Source organism: Thunnus albacares, chromosome 5, assembly GCF_914725855.1.
Source record: "Thunnus albacares chromosome 5, fThuAlb1.1, whole genome shotgun sequence".
In the NCBI taxonomy this organism is placed as follows: Eukaryota; Metazoa; Chordata; class Actinopteri; order Scombriformes; family Scombridae; genus Thunnus; species Thunnus albacares.
The window spans coordinates 1621829-1644364 of NC_058110.1; the positions used below are offsets into that span (position 1 = coordinate 1621829).

General features: G+C 41.6%; 1 protein-coding gene across 7 annotated transcripts in view; it reads right to left on the bottom strand.

The window, feature by feature from the left end:
• Window positions 1-351: 351 nt before the first annotated feature.
• Window positions 352-22536, bottom strand: part of LOC122982654 (paired box protein Pax-7-like) — a 66288-nt gene continuing 44103 nt past the window's right edge. For all 7 annotated transcript variants that reach the window (XM_044352102.1, XM_044352100.1, XM_044352101.1 and 4 more), the window contains 2 exons: window positions 7453-7720; window positions 352-4805 (listed from right to left, as the gene is read on the bottom strand). In XM_044352102.1, coding sequence (XP_044208037.1) covers window positions 4690-4805; window positions 7453-7720 — 384 coding nt within the window. In that variant the 3' untranslated portion in view covers window positions 352-4689. The remainder of the gene's footprint in view (window positions 4806-7452; window positions 7721-22536) is intronic.

The following is a 22536-nucleotide window of genomic DNA, read 5'->3' on the forward strand; positions in this document are numbered from 1 at the left end:
AATCATCTGTTCTAAATTTTGACACCAAGATTTTCATTTTTACTGCAAATGTAAATTGTTCTTAATATCGGTGAACAGTCTCATTGATTACCAATAATCTGTATGAAACAGTTGAATAAATGGCTCAAATCTCAAACATGCTACACTGAATCATTTTTCTTCTATTTCCATCCTAACTGCTGTTGTATTATGTGTTCTGTGTGTTTTTTGCTTTGACTGCAGGTGAAAATGAGCTATAAGCTAACTCTGTACATCAAATGGTAACATTAATGTTTAACACTGTACATGCTCCCAATGAGTATATAAATAATAATAAAACAACCAGGACAAGAAGCCAGCAGAGCCCTGTGGTCTTGGTCCAGTTGTAGAGCTTTAATGAACAGACAGTTAGGCCAGTACATTTGACACACCAACAGGCTGAGGGGAGTAAATGCCAATACAAATTTCCCACTAGTCTAATACTTCATACAGGTAGAATAAATAATACGATGGCAACATACACACATGCCAAACAGAAAACTGAACAAAACAAGCAGAGAAAGGACCGAGGGCAGTGTTCGCATTACAGGGCAGTTGGGGGATCAGCTCCCCTAATAGCCCTAATAGAGTTGGGGGGGGGGGGGTTCTCAGAAAACTGATAAATAACCATTTGTAACGCTGCAATCAGTGATATAAGATCAATCCTGTGTGTCCTGTCATGGGTCGTTTATATGTGTGTCAATAATGTTTTGTAGATTTATGTGATTGTGTGTGAATCGGGTCTCAGATTAGCAGGTTATGTTGGAACAAATGGTGATGTATCGCCCCCAAAACACTGATCTGAACATAATAAGCTGTGTGTTTAATTTGATATGTAGACTTTGCTTTTAATACACCCTCCACCCCCCCTCCCCCCAAAAAAGCCACGATGTAATTTGAACACTGACCAAGAGGTAAACAGGAGGGGTGGGGGGTGAATGGGCATATCTGTACATTTGATCCTTAATGTTCTCCTTGGTTTGCTGTCAATGAAAAAATGTATATACACAAGGTTAACAGAGCCGGCGTCCACAGACACCTGGCTGTTGATGCAGACAGATGATATTATAAAAGCCTCTGCATCCGTCAGTCACCACAGGGCAGTCATGGACACCAGCGTCCAGCGGGAATGGAGATGAACTCAGTTTAATTTCATGGCATCATCTTGAAATTCATGACGGTCACACGAGCAGCAGATTAAACACTGATACCCCTTTTCCACCAATGCCGTTCGAGATCCGGTTCAGAGCCGGTGCCTAATCTTGAACCAGCCAAACTTCTCAGCTGGGAGAACTGGTTCCAGAGCGGCACCAACACTTTGCAGGTCCAGAACAAAGAACCACTTACATCAGGGGTTGGGGGCGGGATTATCGTGTCCAATCACAACCAAAATGGATTGCCATAATGGTGGAGATCTTGAGCCAGGCTAAAAGCTGTTAATATGTGGTCAGTTTATCCAAATAACGTCTGTTTGGAACGTTTGGGTGAGATGGCCATCAGTCATGTGATACAGTCACATGGCTGTATCACATGACTGTCTTGCTTGAGTATAGTTCAGTTGCTGGTACTTAATCATTCATCTGGTAGGCAGCACATACTGATTGAGGATGTAGTGCGTTAGTTCAAACAGCCAAACTGTGAACATGTACTAAGAGAAAGTAAAGCTCTGATGTAGTCCGCCATTGTTGTTGTACATTGTTTATGTAAGTGCGTTAAGGTGCATTACCGCCACCTGCTATGTTGGGGTGTGAAGTGCTTTAGTTGGCGTTAGTACAGTTGTGTAGCGACTTGGCTCTGTAGTGGAAAAGCAGGCAGGTTCTTAGAGGGTTCACTAGTTGAACCAGCAGCAGCTCTAGCAGCAGGTCTATCTTGGTGAAAGGGGGTATGAGTGTCTCTCTGGACTGTCATCAGATACAGCACAAAGAGGGAAAGAAAAACAAAAGACAACTTTCCTGATGCAGAAACGCATTTTGATTATTGGAATATTTTTTATATATTTAGGGGAGTGATTCTCTGTTTGGTCTCCATTTCTCCTCCAGTCCATGAACCTCAAACTGGTTCCACTGGAGAGCAGAACACAGCGCTCTCCTGAGCAGTGCAGCAGGTCCAGTAGGGAGCTTGGAGCGGAATGGCGAGGAGTTTTCCCTTTGGTCAGTGGGGGTGATTAGAAACCTCCCTCTGTCTGAATGTGTAACACATCCTCACTGGAATGCTTCAGGGAACTGGTGCAGTTTGTAGTTTGTACTACTATGGCAAACCACTTTACTGGTTTTAAGGTTGACATTACTGATATGTGTGATTCCTTTATGACGTGTCTCTACATTGTGACTAGTCAGTTTGCCATTCGTTTACTTGTAACCTTCAGAGATGCTGCTTTGGATAAAAGCATCTGCCAAATGTGAAGATATCACGACAGTATGAACCAGTTCTGATTATCTGACACACGTGTTCGGTATAAATAAAGGCAGCTGAAGGGGTATAAGTATAAATATTATAACGTCTGACATGGAACATCACTCATAATCACCACTCTGCTTAATACAGTTGTCATTGTCACAGGTCTCCCTGCAGATATATCACATTAAAAGCCTGGTAGGACAGCAGGAGAATTATGCCCTTTGAGCTGCTGGAAGGCTTTTAATTTGAAACATTTGTGCAGGAAGTGCTGAGTTTCACTGACTTAATAGCGATCAAAAGAACGGCAAAGTGAGACAAATTGAAATCAGTTGGGTTTGTAAGGAATCTGTGTGCTTGTATATTGAATTAATCAAGACAACAGGTCAACATGGAGGAAGTGTTGAGTTCACACTGACAGCAAATTAAGAGGAGCAGATCAGGAAACAGGGAGGCTTCTTACTAACATATAAAATATACTTTTACAAATCTCTTATATAGGCCTGCTTCTCTCTGCAGTTGAGGTATATAAAGAATTTATGGTATCTTCATTTATAGATATGCTCCACTGGTTTTGTTACAGTTTTCTCTCAGCTCACTGTTGTATTGAAACGGGGCAGCTGTGGCTCAGAAGGTCCACTGGTTCCATCCCTGACCCCCCCAGTCCACATGTCCAAGTGTCCTTCAGCAAGATACTGAACCTCTAATTACTGCACAGTGACGTGCTGCCACTGGTGTGTGAGTGTGAGAAGCAGGAACAACATCATAAAGCGCTTTGGATTAAAGCACTATATAAATGTGGTGAGTTTCAACACATCAACAGTGAGCTCAGAGGAAATGTTAGGATTTCAGCACAAACACAGACACAGCAAAATTAGGGAATGTATCTTCAACCAATAATCAACCATAGTTTAGTTGTCACGGGCAGATTATGAGAAGCTCTGTGTGATTTCATGGAAAAGTGGGCTTGCCATAGTACTACCCAGTGGTTGTTTCTCAATGATACATGAATGCAGTAGACATTAAATCAACAAGAATCAGAAGAAATGAAAAGAAAGAATAGGATCGTAATGATTGGTACCAAACTGCCTGGAGAAATGTCCAGTTTCAACCCAGCGGGGGGGGGGTTTGATCCTCACGCTGCATGTCAGCTGCTCAGTCAGGAGCTTGTTTGACCTCCAACTATGACCAAAGCTCCTCAGAAGGTCTTGTTGCTGATAAGAAGGACTGCAGAGTCACAACAGAAACGTCTCTTCAGGAATGGCTGAATGAATCCGCATCAGTCTGCTAAAGAGGTGTTCATCTCCCTCACACACACACACACACACACACACACGTTCCTATAGGCTGATACATGGTTTCTCTTTGTAAGCTGCCAATATCTGCCAATGCCAATGCTGATAGTCAGTATCTATAAAGTTCAGATTAGAAAGTGTTGATCCAGAATGTTTTCCTCTCAAGGTGATTTTAAAAAACCCTTAAAAACTGTTTAAAAAGCAGCTGAGAGTCCTGTTTTTGTTGCTCAGAAGCACAACTCACTCTGATTTGAGGTACATGAGCCACAATCAAATCACTGGTGCAGTCGTCTGACAACAAAACCAGAAACATATGTCAATGAATAAAAGTCAAAGAAGGTGAGGAGGAGGAGGAGGAGGAGGAGGAGGAAGAGGAGACCCAGTAGAGTAACCAGGCTGTGTTGACTCAACATGGAGGAAATTTTAAAAGTGCAAAATTTCATTTAATGTCAGTTTCAATGCAAACATGTGAATTCACTCCGGGTGTCGGGAATTTAGGCAAAACACGTCCATGTGAGTTGAAACTGTTAAAAATCTGTGACTGTTCAGTCTGAACGCTCCGATGAAGAAGACGAGGAAGGAGGAGAGATGTAGCTGCTTTCCTTTTGTTTCAGTGTTTCAATGTTCACATTCTAATTGTTTATATCACTAATTTATAGATATATATCCAGTAAAGTTAGACACACTGACGCTGTGTACAAAGTTTGATGCAATATGAACAACATATAAAAATTAAAAAACACACACTTCATGTGGATTTGGTCCCGTGGGGAATGCTGAAAGCTCGGATCAGTCACTCCTTAAACCTCGGAGAATAAAGAATAAAAAAGCTAAATATCAGGCCCATGTATAGTCAGTAGACACACACACACACACACACACACACACACATGCTCGCTGGGAGATTTGTATGGATGGTAGCAGGAGGTGTGGGTTGTGCTGGTGACCAGGTGCCATGTTGTTTAAATATGTCGGGTGAGTACTAGTAGGCCTGGCCCGTCTCGACCTGCAGCAGTCCCAGTACAGCCGAGTGGTCGGTGAGCTTCATCCTGCGCTGGCTGGACAGGCCCACGTTCTTGGCCAGATAATCCACAGCAGCTGAGGAAGACAGGAGAGAGAGGAAGAGGAGTTCATCATCATCTCAGTCTACCTGAAGCATGTTATGTTGCATTTAACATGAAAATGATATTAAATGTTTGAATCATCCTTCACACTAACAGATAAAGTGTTAAAGGATAAAACTATGATGATGTTGATGATGATGAAGGAACATGTTACCCGGGGCAACAGTGTGGCTCTGACATGTTTGTACAACCCTGTCTCTTACGTTCATATATGACTTAACTGCAACAGCAGATCAGTCTTCCATGTTTTCTTTTGTTTGTTTGTGTTTGTTTGTTTGTGTTACACACATCCACTCACCACTGATCCACTGACTGACTGTTTCACACATTACATTCATATTTTGTTGCAATTTCTTTAAAAAATAAATATAATTGATTGATTTTGAGTAGAACCGTCATGGCCTGGAGCTGGATCATAACCAGTAAATATATGATAGTTATGTTCAGGCAGTGGCAGCTCTTAGTTAAGGTTAGCAGACAGACAGACAGACAGACAGACAGACAGACAGACAGACAGACAGACAGGTAGCTGGCATTAATGCTCAGCGTAGTGCTCTGTGAGACTGGTGGATGGATGTTGGCCCTCCCTGGTTCAGCTGCTGATAACTTGTCTGTTGTAGTGCAGCAGAGAGAGAGAGAGAGAGAGAGAGAGAGAGAGAGAGGAGGGCTGACAGCAGATATGATGTGACATGGTGTGTTTGGGTGTGTGTGTGTGTGTGTGTGTGTGTGTGTGTGTGTGTGTGTGTGTGTTGTGGCTATCGGAGGGGGGGGTGGAGATAAGTATGGCGTGTCAGTTAGGATGCTAGTGTGCACAGAAAGGAAGCTGTCACTCTCTTCTGAGGACTGGGAGAAAGAAGAGCACCTATGGGTGGGCAGGTCTGTCTGCCAAGGTGCCAGTCACCCAGACAACTGGTGGGGGAGCAGTGTGTGTGTGTGTGTGTGTATGTGTGTGTGTGTGTGTTTGTGTATATGTGTTTCACAGGGGTTTAGTGAGGCCCTCTAAAGGAAGCTGTTTTTTTCCTGTCAACCAGATTTATACCTTAAATCCCTGTTGAGCAGTCACACTGAGAGTCTTCTGCCTCCGAGATAGAGCCTGATAACACACACTAACACGCATGCACATGCACAAACACACACTCACACACACACCTCAGCTATTTTGACAGTATGCACTTTAATCTGTCAGGTGCTTCCTGAATTAGAACAAGTGAAGAGTCAAATGTCTGAAGTTAAGTCAGTCTGCAGGAGGGAGAGGTGGGGGTGGAGGGCAACGCAGAGAGGGATCATTTATGGCATCACAGACGTTTTCTTTAAGAAACATATTTAAACATATTATAGCTGTAATGTTGGCGATCATATCGTATCATCATATCAGACGAGTCTACGGTTTAATGGAACATCTCATCGTTATCAACATAATTAAGAGCCGAGTTGTAGCAGACTGGAGTGATCCTTTAATGAATTACAGCCTTACTGGAGCTCCACACTTCACGATCCAGTGTTAATGCCGACAAAGAGCTTTTTATGTAGCGAAGGTGTTGATGTTCCTGCAGCAGTCTGACTGTCTCTGACTGTAACCATGTTGTAGCTGCCAGGCTGACGTACTGTAGATAATCTGTGATAATGTCTAAACCTGCGTTTACTGATTCTTCTCCACAACAAGTCGTGATCATCAGTTTATAAGTTGATATGTTGAGCTCGTTAGCTAACAGCTGCTCATGTAGTGAGGCAGAGAGCAGGAGTGTGAGGACGTGCTGGTGAACGGGCTTTTAGTGTGCATGTCCTGTCACAGACCTGCTTAACTATAGTTTTATTATTTATTAATGGATATTCATTTGTCATAATTATGTTCTAGTTGCCATTAGGGATGTACCATATCATGTCATTCATGATAATACTGGAATAAATCTAGACATTTGTCATATGACAATATTTATTGTATTATGATGTTGATGTTGTTATGACGACATACAGCAGCAACACACACGTTGATGCTGAAACTTCAGTCGTGTGAAGGTGACTTCACCTCACACAACATATCCCATCATCTAGTAACTATAGCGACCGAGTCACCATCTGATCTGCTCAGGTGACGGTGACTCATCTACATTTACACTGTTGTGATCGTTACTCAGAGCGACATGTAGGAGTTCTTACAGTCAGTCACAGTCAGGAGGGGATGTGAGAGGAAGGACAGCAGGTATTGATATATTGGTGTATCGGTATTGATCAGCTGACTACTTTCTATCAGAGAGTTTTTAAATCAGAGCGCAGAGTCGCAGCTCTGTCTCTGTCTGCTTCACCAAAACAACCTGTGGATCCACCGTCTGTCTCACAGACTGAATACAGGAGCTGACTGTAGACCTGTAGATCTCATATCCTTACAGATATCAGTAATGTAATTTCAACACATGAAATCACACGTCTGTATCTTGGGTATGTTTGTCATGTATGTCATGGTGCAGTTCCAGAAAAAAGCCACGTTTGATTTATGTATAAATGTATTTTTTCCTCTAAAAGACAGTGAGAGCTCTGTAACATTTAAACATCAAACAGCAACACTGTGCACGTTAGTGAAGAGTGTGAAGTCTAACTCCAACCCTGGACACAGCAGGACTTACTCTGGCCGTACTGGCTGTACTGGTAGCCGGCGGCCGCCACAGCTGGGTCCACGCTGTAGCTGGTGGCGCTGTATGTGGGGGGGCAGTAGGACTGAGATGACGGGAGGCTGTCCACCGTCTTAATGGAGGCGTCGGCTGAACGCTGGCTGCAGCTGGCTGAGATGGCGTTGGACGGAGAGGAATCCAAGGCGCTGTGGAGCGGTGAGATGGAGAAGTCGTGTTGCGGCTGTGAGGAAACACCGCTGGTGTTACTCAGGATGCTCATCACCTGCAGACAAACAGGAAGACATATTTATTATACAACAACAACCACGACTAAGAACCTCACATCAAAATTATACAGTTGGGAACAACAAAAAGGTGCCATGTAAGTCAATTCATTTCATTTGTATCATAGCAAAGATTTCAAGATTTTCAAAATGGGAAATGCAACAGAATAAACCAGGAATGGATCATGTAGTTATCATTACAGCAGCATCAGTCTGTTACCATGGCAGCTGCTCCTTGATGCTGAGTCCTCATGATCTTTGTGACCACCTGAGCTTTTTGTTTTTAGTTTCACCATCAGGCCAAAATGTCAAACACACGATGTCTCACAATCTATCAGGCAAACTACCCTGAAATACCAAATACATACCCAACTCTATGTAGCAGATACCACTCTCCTTCATTAATCAATACAGATATCAGAATTATTGTCAAAGCATTAAAAACAGAATTGAATCAGTTATTTCATATCTTTCATTCAGATCATCAGTCTAGATGTAGAAAAACCTTCCAGTCATTTCTTTAATAGTTCATTTAGACTAATTTGTCTGTTTCTATTGAATATGGAAGCACAACGTATCGGTGACGATGATATTATTGGCCAGTGAATAAGAAAATTACATTTTCTTTATTGTTCTGAACTCAAAAACACTTTCATTATATTTTCTTGAGTCAACGACAACGCTGGTTACCAAGTACAACAAAATCCACTAGCAGGGGAGATTCAACCTCTCTGCCCACAGTCAACTCCTGGTCCCACATTAAGCCACAGTCAGCTTGTTATGCTAATAGTGGACTGTAATGAAGACCCATTTAAACCAGTTCCCTTAGTCCTGCTTCACCATATAGAACATTTATGTTATCCGTGTTTTCTTTACTGTTGGCCTGTTTTCTGTCTGTTGCTGTGTTAGTTGTTAGTTTGTAAGCGATTCAGGGGCCATGAAAACCTGGCCGGCCTGTTAATGTCGGTACAGATTCAGAGAGAACACAGAGAAAAGGGGGAGGAGAGAGAGAACGAGTGGAAGAGAGATAGAGAAATGGAGAGGGAAGAGGGGTAGAGCCTCAAGGACCCCAGGAGGTGTCAAAGCCTAACATGGGCGAGGAGGTGAGGGGTTTCTAGCAGCCTGACACTTCCTTTCAGGGCAACAAGGAGGTGGCCTGTCACCGCGGAGCGGCCCATTGTGTTGCTTGAAAGTGGAATTTATTCAAATCTTCATATTTAGCATAAACTCACTGACATCAATTAAAGGCACTTGGATCACCGGGTGAAATATTTGGACAACCATAATATGAGAAAGCACCAGGGTTCCTCCCAGTGACAGAGAGGAGCTGGGATATTAGAGCTGAGCTGTGAGCTCAGTCAAGAACTAACTGAGCTGTTTATTCTTCACACTCAGACCTGAGCTCATAGTAGATAATATCATGTAAAAGCTTTCAACCATACTGGAACATGATACTTTGACCATTACACTCAGTCACACCAGTCGGACATAAAGAACATACTGGTAGTCAATGTGAACGTAGTCTCTCATGATGTGATGCAAAGGAAACCTACTGGAATACTGAATGTATATCTACAGGATGTGTGTGTGTAGTTTACACAATGAGGAAACAGATTATAAATCCTTTCTAAACTTATGATGGAACGACATCACTCAGTGATTTGTAGCTTATTTATTTTATATGATCTTCATATTTTAATATTATTGTGAGCTTTGTTTTTTGACTCTGTTGCTTTCTTTACTATGTGATGCTATATCATTTATTTCAGGTGTTTAGAGTGTAAACAATCTGGTTTACATGACTAAATAAAGGCTTTAATAGAACATAAACACATAAACTTCTTTCTACTCCTTTTCAAACATGTCATATTTAATTTGTATTGTTAACGAGAATGTGTTTATTGACTTTTATTGTTATTATTGTTTTTGTCTGTTTTCTATTTTTACATGTTTGAAATGAATTAACTGACTGACTCTAACACATTTACTGGTTGATTGGACTGGAGTGTTTGATTAAAATAGTTTATTAATATTTGAAGCATCATTCATCGTTGCTCTTGTTATGTTTATGTTTAGTAAACTACTGTTGTTACATGTAGAAAGATGCTTCATGAAAGCTTTGCAGATGAGTTCACCTTTGATTACAAATAAATTAATTTAATTCACTTCAACTTTGGAGATATAGGAGCTGATATATCTGTGATGATAATCATGTTAGATTCAAAGAAAGCATCTTTAGCACTGATGCTAAACTATACATATGGTTACTGCTCCTACACTTTGTCTCTCTGGTTGTCTGTACTGCTGGATTTTGTCTCTCTCTTCCTCCCTCATCACTCAGCACACACTGCTCATGGCGCATGTCTTGCACCTGCTGCAGATTAGCTGCTGCTGCTGCTGCTGCTACTGCAGCAAACATGTTTGGGAGTTTAGCACATTTTGCTGCCTCCAGCTCTAAAGATTTAAATTTTTCTATACCTCCTTTGCCCCTTTTTTGTTCCCTCACTCTTGCTCTGCTTCTGACTGCACCATCATTCGTTCTGTCTCTGTCTGAGTCTCTCAGCTCGAGAAGGGGAAGAGTGTGGATGTGATTGGGCAGATATCAGATAAGAGATAAACCAGTGGACCATTCATGTCATCTCCGCCTGCTCTGTGGGCTAGGGCTAAAACAGACCCATCAACCCACCAGCAGACTGCCTGGTATGCCCGGTGGCCAGTCCTGCCTGGTTAAATTAGTGGTCAAGTAAAGTATAGTATAGTTAAGTATAAGTATCTGGGTGACCTGACCCTTTAATGTGAAAACAGGAGCCCAGTGTTCAGGCTGAAAGTCCCTAAACTACAGCAACAGTAACCATGATATTACTGACGCTAACCAATGACGCTGCTATGTTAGAGGAAACTCTCTTCTTTGTTGCTTTCTGTACTCAGTCTTCTTCTGCAGCTGCAGCCCACTGATAGTTACTGATACTCGTACTTACAGCTATTGTAGCTAGTAGTTAACTCAGGGCTTCTCAAAACATTCCCAGCAAGCATTTCTCCAAGACAACATCCACGTGATGACCACTGGTGTCAAAATGTGTGCACAGCAGCACACGGTTTCATGTCATTCAATCAAACCTCTTTCAGACAGCAGGAACACCTGTGAGGAGGATCTACTCAATGCTTGTTTGACCCGTTCATGTGAGACAGCTGTTACCCTGTTTCTCACTGTTAGCAGAGATTAAACTGAATTACATTCAATCATTTGCAGATAAAAGTAAAGTTTCAGTGTCTCCCCTCTGTCTATCTACATGCTCTCTCTCTCTCTCTCTCTCTCTCTCTCTCTCTCTCTCTCTTTCTGTCTCTTTTTTTGTTGAGTCAATTAAATGATGGTTAAACACCAGTATCATCATAATTCCTGGTAGCAATACCAGTTAAACCAAGCCAACCTGCATCCAACCCTGGTCTAGAGGAGGGTCATGAAGGATGGTTGACCCATACAGACACATGTTTGACCTCTGCAACAGTGTCAGAATGAATGAGATACTGACTCAGATACTGCAACAGGTCTGAAAATGATAAAAACAACCCACTAAACTGTAAATATGCAGTAATGCAAGCTGCTGTAATGTACTTATGTGTAACTTCAAACATAACTAACCATACAAGTTAAAGACTCAGTATGCAAACATTACATGCAGCACCAGATTTGGTGCATAGTTTATAATTATAAGTGAGAAATGAACAGGTGGGTTATATTGAGCTTGTGCAAAGTGCTCGGTCTGCCTGTCCTCCTATAGATACAGAATGAAACCGTAGAGATGTTGAATAGAGAACAACGATGTGCTTTACGTGAGTCAAGGTCATCTCCTCACTAAAAGGGTGAAAGCCAGTGAAACACAGACTCAAAAAACTCAGATAGACAGAAGGTGGATGAGGTGATAAACCTCCAGGTCAAACAGTGTGAGGAGTCTTTAAGAGATGAAGAGATGAGAGGAGGACAGAGGTGTGCAGATGTGCCAGGGTTATCTCTGTGCCACACACTACCATCTTCAGCCTCTCAAGACTCTACTTTAAAACACTCTTTGAATCGTTTACTGTATTAGGGTCCAATGTGTCATGACCTGTCAGAACAGCGCACTTGGTATTTCTATATCTGTGTCTTGAGTGTCTTAACGGCTCTATTTTTGTATGTTAAGCACAGAGGCTGAGAGCGCTACAGATAGTTATAGAGAACACTGTACATCAAATTTCCAATTCTTTTTTTTTTTTTTACAGCATTTTCTATATTTATGTAGAAAAAAGACGCATCTGTGGTTAATGTAAGGACAATTTTGCTTTTTGCACTGACTCCACTATGACGTCTCAAGCAGTGTTATATTATAGCTTTAAGTCTTGTATATTGTTTGTGTGTGGTTCAAATATTGTAAAACGTCTGTTGGTTTATTGAAATTAAGTTCACTCAACTGAGGCTGTCCCATTCCACAGTATCACTCTTGGTAAATACCTGAGTGAGGATCAGGACTACTGTTGCAATATTACAGAGATGATATCATACCAGTGTCAGGCTGCTCAGCATCATCTGATTTACCTGGCGAGGCAGCTGGATTCACACGAGAATCCATCTAGTCAGGCTTCAAGTTACGCACTTGTGTCAGAACACTGATTGGTCCGAACCACTGGTGGTCCAGTGTCCTCTGAGGATTCTGATCTCATGATCTTGCAAGGTAAGATGGTGATAGATGGTGATAGATGGCGATAGATAGCGATAGATGGTGATAGATAGTGATAGATGTTGATAGATGGTGATAGATGGTGATCGATGGTGATAGATGTTGATAGATGGCGATAGATGGGGATAGATGGTGATAGATGTTGATAGATGGCGATAGATGGTGATCGATGGTGATCGATATTGATAGATGGCGATAGATGGTGATCGATGGTGATCGATGTTGATAGATGGCGATAGATGGTGATTAATGGTGATAGATGTTGATAGATGGTGATAGATGGTGATCGATGGTGATAGATGTTGATAGATGGCGATAGATGGTGATAGATGGTGATAGATGGTGATAGATGTTGATAGATGGTGATAGATGGCGATAGATGGTGATAGATGGTGATAGATGTTGATAGATGTTGATAGATGGTGATAGATGGTGATCGATGTTGATAGATGGTGATCGATGGTGATAGATGGTGATAGATGGTGATAGATGGTGATCGATGGTGATAGATGGTGATAGATGTTGATAGATGGCGATAGATGGTGATTAATGGTGATAGATGTTGATAGATGGTGATAGATGGTGATCGATGGTGATAGATGTTGATAGATGGCGATAGATGGTGATAGATGGTGATAGATGGTGATAGATGTTGATAGATGGTGATAGATGGCGATAGATGGCGATAGATGGTGATAGATGGTGATCGATGTTGATAGATGGTGATCGATGGTGATAGATGGTGATGGATGGTGATAGATGTTGATAGATGGTGATAGATGATGATCGATGGTGATAGATGTTGATAGATGGTGATAGATGGTGATAGATGTTGATAGATGGTGATAGATGATGATCGATGGTGATAGATGTTGATAGATGGTGATAGATGGTGATAGATGGTGATAGATGTTGATAGATGGTGATAGATGGTGATCGATGTTGATAGATGGTGATCGATGGTGATAGATGGTGATAGATGGTGATCGATGGTGATAGATGGTGATAGATGTTGATAGATGGTGATAGATGATGATTGATGGTGATCGATGTTGATAGATGGTGATAGATGGTGATAGATGTTGATAGATGGTGATAGATGATGATCGATGGTGATAGATGTTGATAGGTGTTGATAGATGGTGATAGATGGTGATCGATGTTGATAGATGGCGATAGATGGCGATAGATGGTGATAGATGGTGATCGATGGTGATAGATGGTGATAGATGGTGATCGATGGTGATCGATGGTGATCGATGGTGATAGATGTTGATAGATGGTGATAGATGATGATCGATGGTGATAGATGTTGATAGATGTTGATAGATGGTGATAGATGGTGATAGATGTTGATAGATGTTGATAGATGGTGATAGATGGTGATCGATGTTGATAGATGGCGATAGATGGCGATAGATGGCGATCGATGGTGATAGATGGTGATCGATGGTGATAGATGTTGATAGATGTTGATAGATGTTGATAGATGGTGATAGATGGTGATCGATGTTGATAGATGGCGATAGATGGCGATAGATGGCGATAGATGGTGATTGATGGTGATAGATGATGATCGATGGTGATAGATGTTGATAGATGTTGATAGATGGTGATAGATGGTGATCGATGGTGATAGATGTTGATAGATGGCGATAGATGGCGATAGATGGTGATAGATGGTGATAGATGGTGATCGATGGTGATCGATGGTGATAGATGGTGATAGATGTTGATAGATGGTGATAGATGGTGATTAATGGTGATAGATGTTGATAGATGGTGATAGATGGTGATCGATGGTGATAGATGTTGATAGATGGCGATAGATGGTGATAGATGGTGATAGATGGTGATAGATGTTGATAGATGGTGATAGATGGCGATAGATGGCGATAGATGGTGATAGATGGTGATCGATGTTGATAGATGGTGATCGATGGTGATAGATGGTGATGGATGGTGATAGATGTTGATAGATGGTGATAGATGATGATCGATGGTGATAGATGTTGATAGATGGTGATAGATGGTGATAGATGTTGATAGATGGTGATAGATGATGATCGATGGTGATAGATGTTGATAGATGGTGATAGATGGTGATAGATGGTGATAGATGGTGATAGATGTTGATAGATGGTGATAGATGGTGATCGATGTTGATAGATGGTGATCGATGGTGATAGATGGTGATAGATGGTGATCGATGGTGATAGATGGTGATAGATGTTGATAGATGGTGATAGATGATGATTGATGGTGATCGATGTTGATAGATGGTGATAGATGGTGATAGATGTTGATAGATGGTGATAGATGATGATCGATGGTGATAGATGTTGATAGGTGTTGATAGATGGTGATAGATGGTGATCGATGTTGATAGATGGCGATAGATGGCGATAGATGGTGATAGATGGTGATCGATGGTGATAGATGGTGATAGATGGTGATCGATGGTGATCGATGGTGATCGATGGTGATAGATGTTGATAGATGGTGATAGATGATGATCGATGGTGATAGATGTTGATAGATGTTGATAGATGGTGATAGATGGTGATAGATGTTGATAGATGTTGATAGATGGTGATAGATGGTGATCGATGTTGATAGATGGCGATAGATGGCGATAGATGGCGATCGATGGTGATAGATGGTGATCGATGGTGATAGATGTTGATAGATGTTGATAGATGTTGATAGATGGTGATAGATGGTGATCGATGTTGATAGATGGCGATAGATGGCGATAGATGGCGATAGATGGTGATCGATGGTGATAGATGATGATCGATGGTGATAGATGTTGATAGATGTTGATAGATGGTGATAGATGGTGATCGATGGTGATAGATGTTGATAGATGGCGATAGATGGCGATAGATGGTGATAGATGGTGATAGATGGTGATCGATGGTGATCGATGGTGATAGATGGTGATAGATGTTGATAGATGGTGATAGAGTGTGTCAGGTTACCATCTGATCACAGTGATATTTGTTCTCCAAAGAGAATAAACAACAAGTAATGCTTTTCATCAGAAGGCCAGGATGTTTTGTAAGGTAAACTCAATGGTTTGTTATGGTGCCCAGTGCACCACCAACCTTTCATATTTCTGCTCAACTGTTTAGATGATATTTGGAAACTTGCTGAGTTCCTAAATGTTGACCTGAAAGACTGTTGAGGGATTTTCGGGCCTTATGAGACCTACATCAGGTAGTGTAGGTGAAAGGTGGAAGATGACAATATGCTTCAAACAAAGTGCTTGTCAGATTATTGAACAGGATTATTGAACCTCCCTCCCTTCACACCTGTCTGATGGTGGAAATGGTGGGAAATCTGAAACTTACAATTCTTGTTACTTTTCAAAACAGACAATCTTGACACTCTCACCCACTTCACGCAGTGATTGGCCAGGTGTGTGGAGGTGTGAGAGTAGGCACAGTTTAAACCTCTCTCTCAACATCCTTTCTTTCGTTCTTCACAAATCTACTTCCATCACTTTTCATACGTACAAGTGAGTGAAAAACCACGAAAGGCCGTGTGTGTGTGTGGCTGCTCAGAGTCTGTTAATCACGTGTCTTTTAGAGTCTGTCAGTCCTAGAAGTGTTTGGTTAGCTCAGTTTAACCTGCAGGACCTTCTGACGGCTCATGAAACGTGTTTTTCTGCCACAAAGGAAATAAATTCATGACAAGTGAAAACGAGTCACAAGCGATTTCTCTACAGAAACACACCGAGGATTGAATTATCTGTCAAGCAGTCAAGAATTACTGCTGTCACATATGAAAAAGACGGTCTGAAAACTGCTGGACAGGTGTACGTGACTGATAGACAAGCTACACAAATGCGGGATTTACATTCTGCTCTAATCATATTATTTCACTTTTACAAGGGAAAAGGTTTCAAGGATGAGGACTCACTTCTCCTTGGATTAACTCTATCTCAGGGACACTATCCCAACAAGACCAGTGTGAAAGGGAACATGTGTTGGACAAGGGCGAGTCGTTATACCACCAGGGTCATAATGTGTGTTATGTCAGCTGATATGAAACAAAGTAATAGCAGCAGAGAAATGTCAAAGATGTGTTGGAGGTCATTTAGAAACAGTCTCTATATATAGTTTGTCCACCAGAGAACACTGACAAAGGTTAGAGTGGCGTCTCGCTCGCTACATATGATGGTCACTATTCTTTAATAACCAAATTAAAGGGACCTTATCCAAAACTATTGGCTGCTACATAATATGAGTACTGGTCTAAACCACCAGTATCAGCCAGGCTCCTGTCCACTGATTCCAGCTGCAGTCCAACATGATCACTGACACCTGACTCGGCAGATGGATGGATGGATGCAACATTGAGGGTTAACCTATTGTTAATGTTAACTTTCACTACAACACATCACTGTGATTTACCTCCAAGTGTCAGGTTGAGCCCGTGTTGTGGGCGGACGCAGCAGCTGGGATTAAGGCTGATGTTGAGATGCTGCTGGCGTTATACAGGATCTATCACTGTCTTCCATTGAATTGTAAGTCAGACAGTAATTGCAAAGCACATGGAGCATGTCAGCGTTGAATGCAGAATATCTGATGCAATCAGAGGTGATTATGAGATTAATGGTATTTCACTTCAAGCAGATGTGTTTATTCGTCAGAGGCCGTAATCCTGAAAATCCCAACCCCCCCCCCCCCCCCATCAGTGATGAAAAATAAATCAAATGTCAATTTGTTATGACGAAGACATATTTAAATATATAGAGCTGCAACAATGACAAATATCCTGTAGAAATGTATCAGAGGAAATAAGATTAACTAAATGAGAACCTGAGTGAGCGTCGCTGTGATGTTAAAGTGGGGAATACCACCATGAGATATGGAACATTTTACTACTGTCTTTGAACGTTGCAGTAGTCTGTAAACAGCAAATCATTCAAGACAGCTGAAATCAACTCAAGGTCCACTTACTCACATGTTCCGAGGCTTTCAATCAAACGGTCAAGTGTCAATCTCAACTTTTAGTCATAAAGTCACCATAAAGAGTAGCAAGTGGTTGATGCTGCCGCCTCTGTTGATTATGGTCCAAAACTCAGGAAGAAGCTTGTTCCTGGACCTTGAGTTGAGAGTTTTTGTCAACTGCTGTTAAAAAGCACAAGAAAGGTCGAGCTGAACAAAATTAATTGCTGGATTTGACAAATTATAAATTGTCAAATCGTGGTCAGGACCTTTATTTACCCTAACCACACGGAGAGCCAGGTCGTCATTTAAAACCTTTTTGTATTGGAGACTTTTATTCTGCAGCACTAATGTTATCAGTAAAATACTCAACATACTGCAGCTGCTTCTGCTTTGTCTTTTTTTCTATTTAACATTGAACTTCTGTCAGTAAACTTACTACTACCTGCACATATGTTTCACTACTTTCCTGCTAGACCTTTTTGTTAAGATTCACTGATGGTACCTTAACTCTGATAGAAAAAAAACAGCAAAGCAGAAATAATTGTGATTGATGAGGGAATGAGATCAGTGTCACTGTAACTCAGAGCAGCAGAGTGATAATTATAGACATTTACAGTGTTTAATTTTATTGTAATTAACTGATACATTAATCAGTTTTAAAAGGCTATTATAATGTGATTAGTTAAATTAGCATTTAAGTGATGCATTTTAAAAATAACACAAAACAGCTGGCTCCTGCCGACATATAACAGCTGGCCAATCAGAGCTCCTGCTGCTTAAGATTTCAGTTTTAGACGCTACAGAGCTTCTACATCTTTAAATTCAAGTTTCAAAGAGGGAAACAAATGAACTGAAACGGCACATGATAGGCAATAAAATAAATAAAATACCAAACAGTTAAATTCAAAGTCTTTTAAACATTTATTTTAGACATTATTAAAGACAGAATAAGGAGACAAAATTATTAATTCTCAAATTGAATTGATTTAGATTGTTTTTATTCTTTTTTAAATTGATCAATGTATTGACTGACTGATCAGCGCTGTTCTTTACCTATGCTTTAATTACACCTCTATTTGAGACTATTTGAATATTTTATTATAATAAAATATAATTTTATGTGCAGAAATTGTGTTCTTAAAGTGTGTATTCATCTTTCTGAGACTCAACCGCTGCTGAAATGTAAATGTGTCGCTACGTGATTCAGTTTCAGCAGGAGATCATTCAGCCTTTCCAGGTAACCAGTTTGTGCACCAGTTCATCCACATCTGGGCTTTTTCTTTCTGTGAGAACAAAGAGTAGCTGCATGTTCCACTCCTGCAAGGCCTCACACTAAGCAAGGGTTAAAGCTCTCCTCATGGCTCTCATCCAAGAGAGGGTTACACTTATACTCCAACAGCTTATAGAGAGATAACTGGTGGAGTATTCACTACTCTAATCATCCTCTGCTCCTCACTAACACCAGCCATGCCTCCCCCCTCCTCTACCTCCTCTACATCTCCTCCAAACTAACTGGTAACCTTTAATGATTTCAGGCCAAGTGGCTCTTTATCAGAGCAGGCTGAGGTCAAGGCAGATGATGGAAGCGAGCAGGAGCTGTTTGCTCAAGCAGCGGGGGGTCGGCCCACTGAGGGATGTCAGGTCAAACAGCAGCTGACAGTGTTAATATCTGCTCTTCCTACCATAATGACATGTAAATAAACAGAGAGATGGCTCTCAGCTGGAGGCTGACAGGCAGAGCGCTGCTGGAACCAGCGGGCAGCTGGGCCCTGAACGCCTCGCGGAGACAGACAGAAACGTGAAGTGGAAATATCTATACTGGCTTTGCATTATCTTTACCCTCCAGTATCCAGAGTTACTGACACAGAATAATACAGCAAATCCATTAGAGCTGTAAAACAGGCAGTGTGGTCCTGTACCTGCACTGGTACCCGCTTTGTTCAGGTTGGTTCATCTTATTTTGCAGCTTCATAAAGACGATGAGACACATTCGCTGCCTCAGCAGTTAATGCACATCAGAGGACGTTTGAGAGAATTTGTGCCTCTGAAATCTTGATATTCTATGAATACCAATCTCCAAAAGATAATCATGTTGATTACCCCCTGATGTTTCATCTAGCATCACCATCAGGTGACCCACTGGTCCATACTGGTGACATCTGCTGTGGAGGTTTGATGACCTTTGCTCTGGTGTTATTAATCACAGCAACATTTACACATTTACTGACTCTCTCACCTCTCAGATGATCCCTTTCAATATCGGTCATTACATTAATCGACGTATAATTTCCCACCATGCAATTCCTCACAAATTAAATGTTTAATACTCTGGTTGAAACCACTACTGATGGTAGGTTAGGTTTTGTATTGTCAGTATTTTTAGTCACACATGTAAGGTTCTGTTATTTTCAGAGGATATTCTGCTCTTTGTTTCACAAAACTGTGAGCTGCATATTCTACCTCACAGCTAGTGATATCATGTACTTTTCTGTACTATAGTAATAAGCATTACATAGTATTGCAAATACTTATTTATATATATATATATATATATATATATATACTATAACAATACCATGCAAAGACTATGTATTGTTAAAATGCACACACAGACCTCCATCAGAGGCTTTCCAGGAAAGTGTTAAGTGTATGAACACATCTAGCTTGGATGTAGAGACGTCATTATTACCTTTAGACCTCAGTCTTCATGCTCTGGGGTTGTTTTAGTCATACAAGATGAATGTAAATCACATTCTCTTATATTTGTCTGTTTAATTGTGAATGCAGCAGCAGCATCACACATCATCTGTGGAGAGGATCTGACAGCCGTACGCATTTACCTGCTATCCTGGTACGAGAATTCATTTTCAATGCTGGATGGGACACTATGTCAGAGATGTGAGGGTTTTTCCTCTGGCCAATCAGAATCAGGTATTCTCTGTGGTCATGGCACATGTGTTTGTAGAAACTGATAAGATAAATTTGGAGTTTCACAGGAACTAGAGGTGCTTTAACACTTTTCTAGCCACCCAGCGGGTCGGACGGCAGCCTGGGCTCCATTTAGCTTCTAGGAGAAGAGAAATAAAGAAAAAATAGATTCTACATTCAACATCCCATTAGTGGATATGATTTAAATTCCTCTGCTTTCTGGCATCTTGCTTGAGTAGGTCTCTTATTTATTTATTTGCAATAAAGCTCCTTGCTTTGCTTCTTGCCAAACTGAAGCAGAGTCTGTTTTTCAGCCGATTTCTAATTAACAGCTATCCCCCTGCTCTCCTCCTCAGTATGGGAATGATGTAAATATATGCGCTCATCCTTTTTGATTTGTTGACATGGGAGTGTGCCAGTTGACAGCGTGCCCAGTCAAAGGGCTTAATACTACAAATTTTAATAGCAGCTGAGACTAATATTAGGCACCGCACTCATTGACATTCAGGTGAACGCAGCCGTGTCAACACACTGTGAGTCGGGGGGCTGCAGGAGGACGGGCACAGGAATGGGGGGGTGTTTTTATTTTTTAATGTGGGGGGAGGGGCTTGATGTGGGGGGGGTGGGGGGGGGTGTCACAACCCAAAGATATTTTTCCCCCCCTCACTGTCTGGCAGCTCGCTCCGTGCCCGGGCTTCTTGATTATAATTCAACACATTCGGTCATTGATTTTTAAAATTTGGTTACTGTGTTAATGGACGTGTATGTGGTAGTGGTGCAGGGGGGTGGGGGGGCAGTGTGAGAAGAGGCCCCCCACCCCCCCACATCCCCACACCCCACCTCCTTATCTCAGGCCGACAGTTGTCAGGAATCACGAGCAGAGGCCTGAGTTAGCGAGGCAGGCAGGCAGGCCTGGGGATATGGATCAAAGAGACAGAGCTGGGGAACCAAAGCAGCTCTGATCCCCCTACACTGAAAGCCACTCTATTCTATCCTTACTCGCCCGCTCTCTCTCCCTCTCTCTCTCTCTCCCTCACCCCGACATCAAATAGCGAGCCAGAGAGCTCCACCATTCCAAAGCAGGCTAAATCTTCCTCTCACAACAAACCAGAGAGAGGAAATGAGAGCGAGCGAGAGGAGAAATGTGTTCTTCTTCTTTACTGGTGTGATGCATTGATGTGTTGGGGTCACTGTGGAAAGTAATAGTTTCATCTTCAGTGCCAGGTCACTAAGTTGTCTGACCTGACAAAAAGGGATTAGTGATCCGGCATCACTGGCTGTCTGAGTGAAAAAAAAATAAAAAAAACTCCTCATCACTTAGAAGCTCAAAAGCAAAATAGATTTATGGGAATTTGTCAAAACGTGTGGTTGAAATAAAAAAATAAATAAAATAAAAAACGCTTTATTTTTTTGTGGCTTTTTTGAGGCAGGAGGGAGGTTGTAACAACGCTGGTGATGAAGCTGTGAAAAGGGTTTCTATTTACTCATGCAGTGCCATCACAGAGACGGCGTTTCATACTGTCATTTTTTGTCTTTCTGTCAATAAGACTTGGAATTGGCTGCACTCTCCATCTCCACATGAAAGTCAGCCTCTAATTCTTTCCCCCATTCAATTTCAGCGGAGGCACAGAAATGGTTTGTGTGAATTACATTCCAAATGCAATATAGCTGTTTCAAATTGAATTATTGCCTGTCAGACGTACAGCATATGGTCTCCCTGCAATTTTGAAGTGGGATCTAAGGAAAATTCGCCCCTACATTGTTATCGCATGTAAATGCCTGGGAACATGATGAAAGGGTCAACAGCAGTGAACCCATAATGGAAAAGCTTGAGCTGGAACTCAGAGCCATTCAGAAAAGACTGAAAAGGACAATAAACAGTGAACGCAGCAGCAGCAGCAGCATTCACTGCACATGCATTTCATGTCAGGGATGAATAGCATTTCAATCAAGTGAATATATACCGGAGCTGTATTGATTTCAATTTGACGGGATTTCCTCCACAGTGAACTGGTATGTTGGTGCTCCGTCCTCACATATATAACGCTGGATGCTTTAAGCTCATAAATATGTCTGAAAGCTGCGCAAAATGTTACCGTTTGAGACAAATAAAACGTCAGAAGATGAGAAAGCACGAGAGATGATGAAGGATCGTTTTAAGATTTCTATCTACTGCAGCTGAAATAGTTCAGTCCTGGCAGAGCAGCTACACTT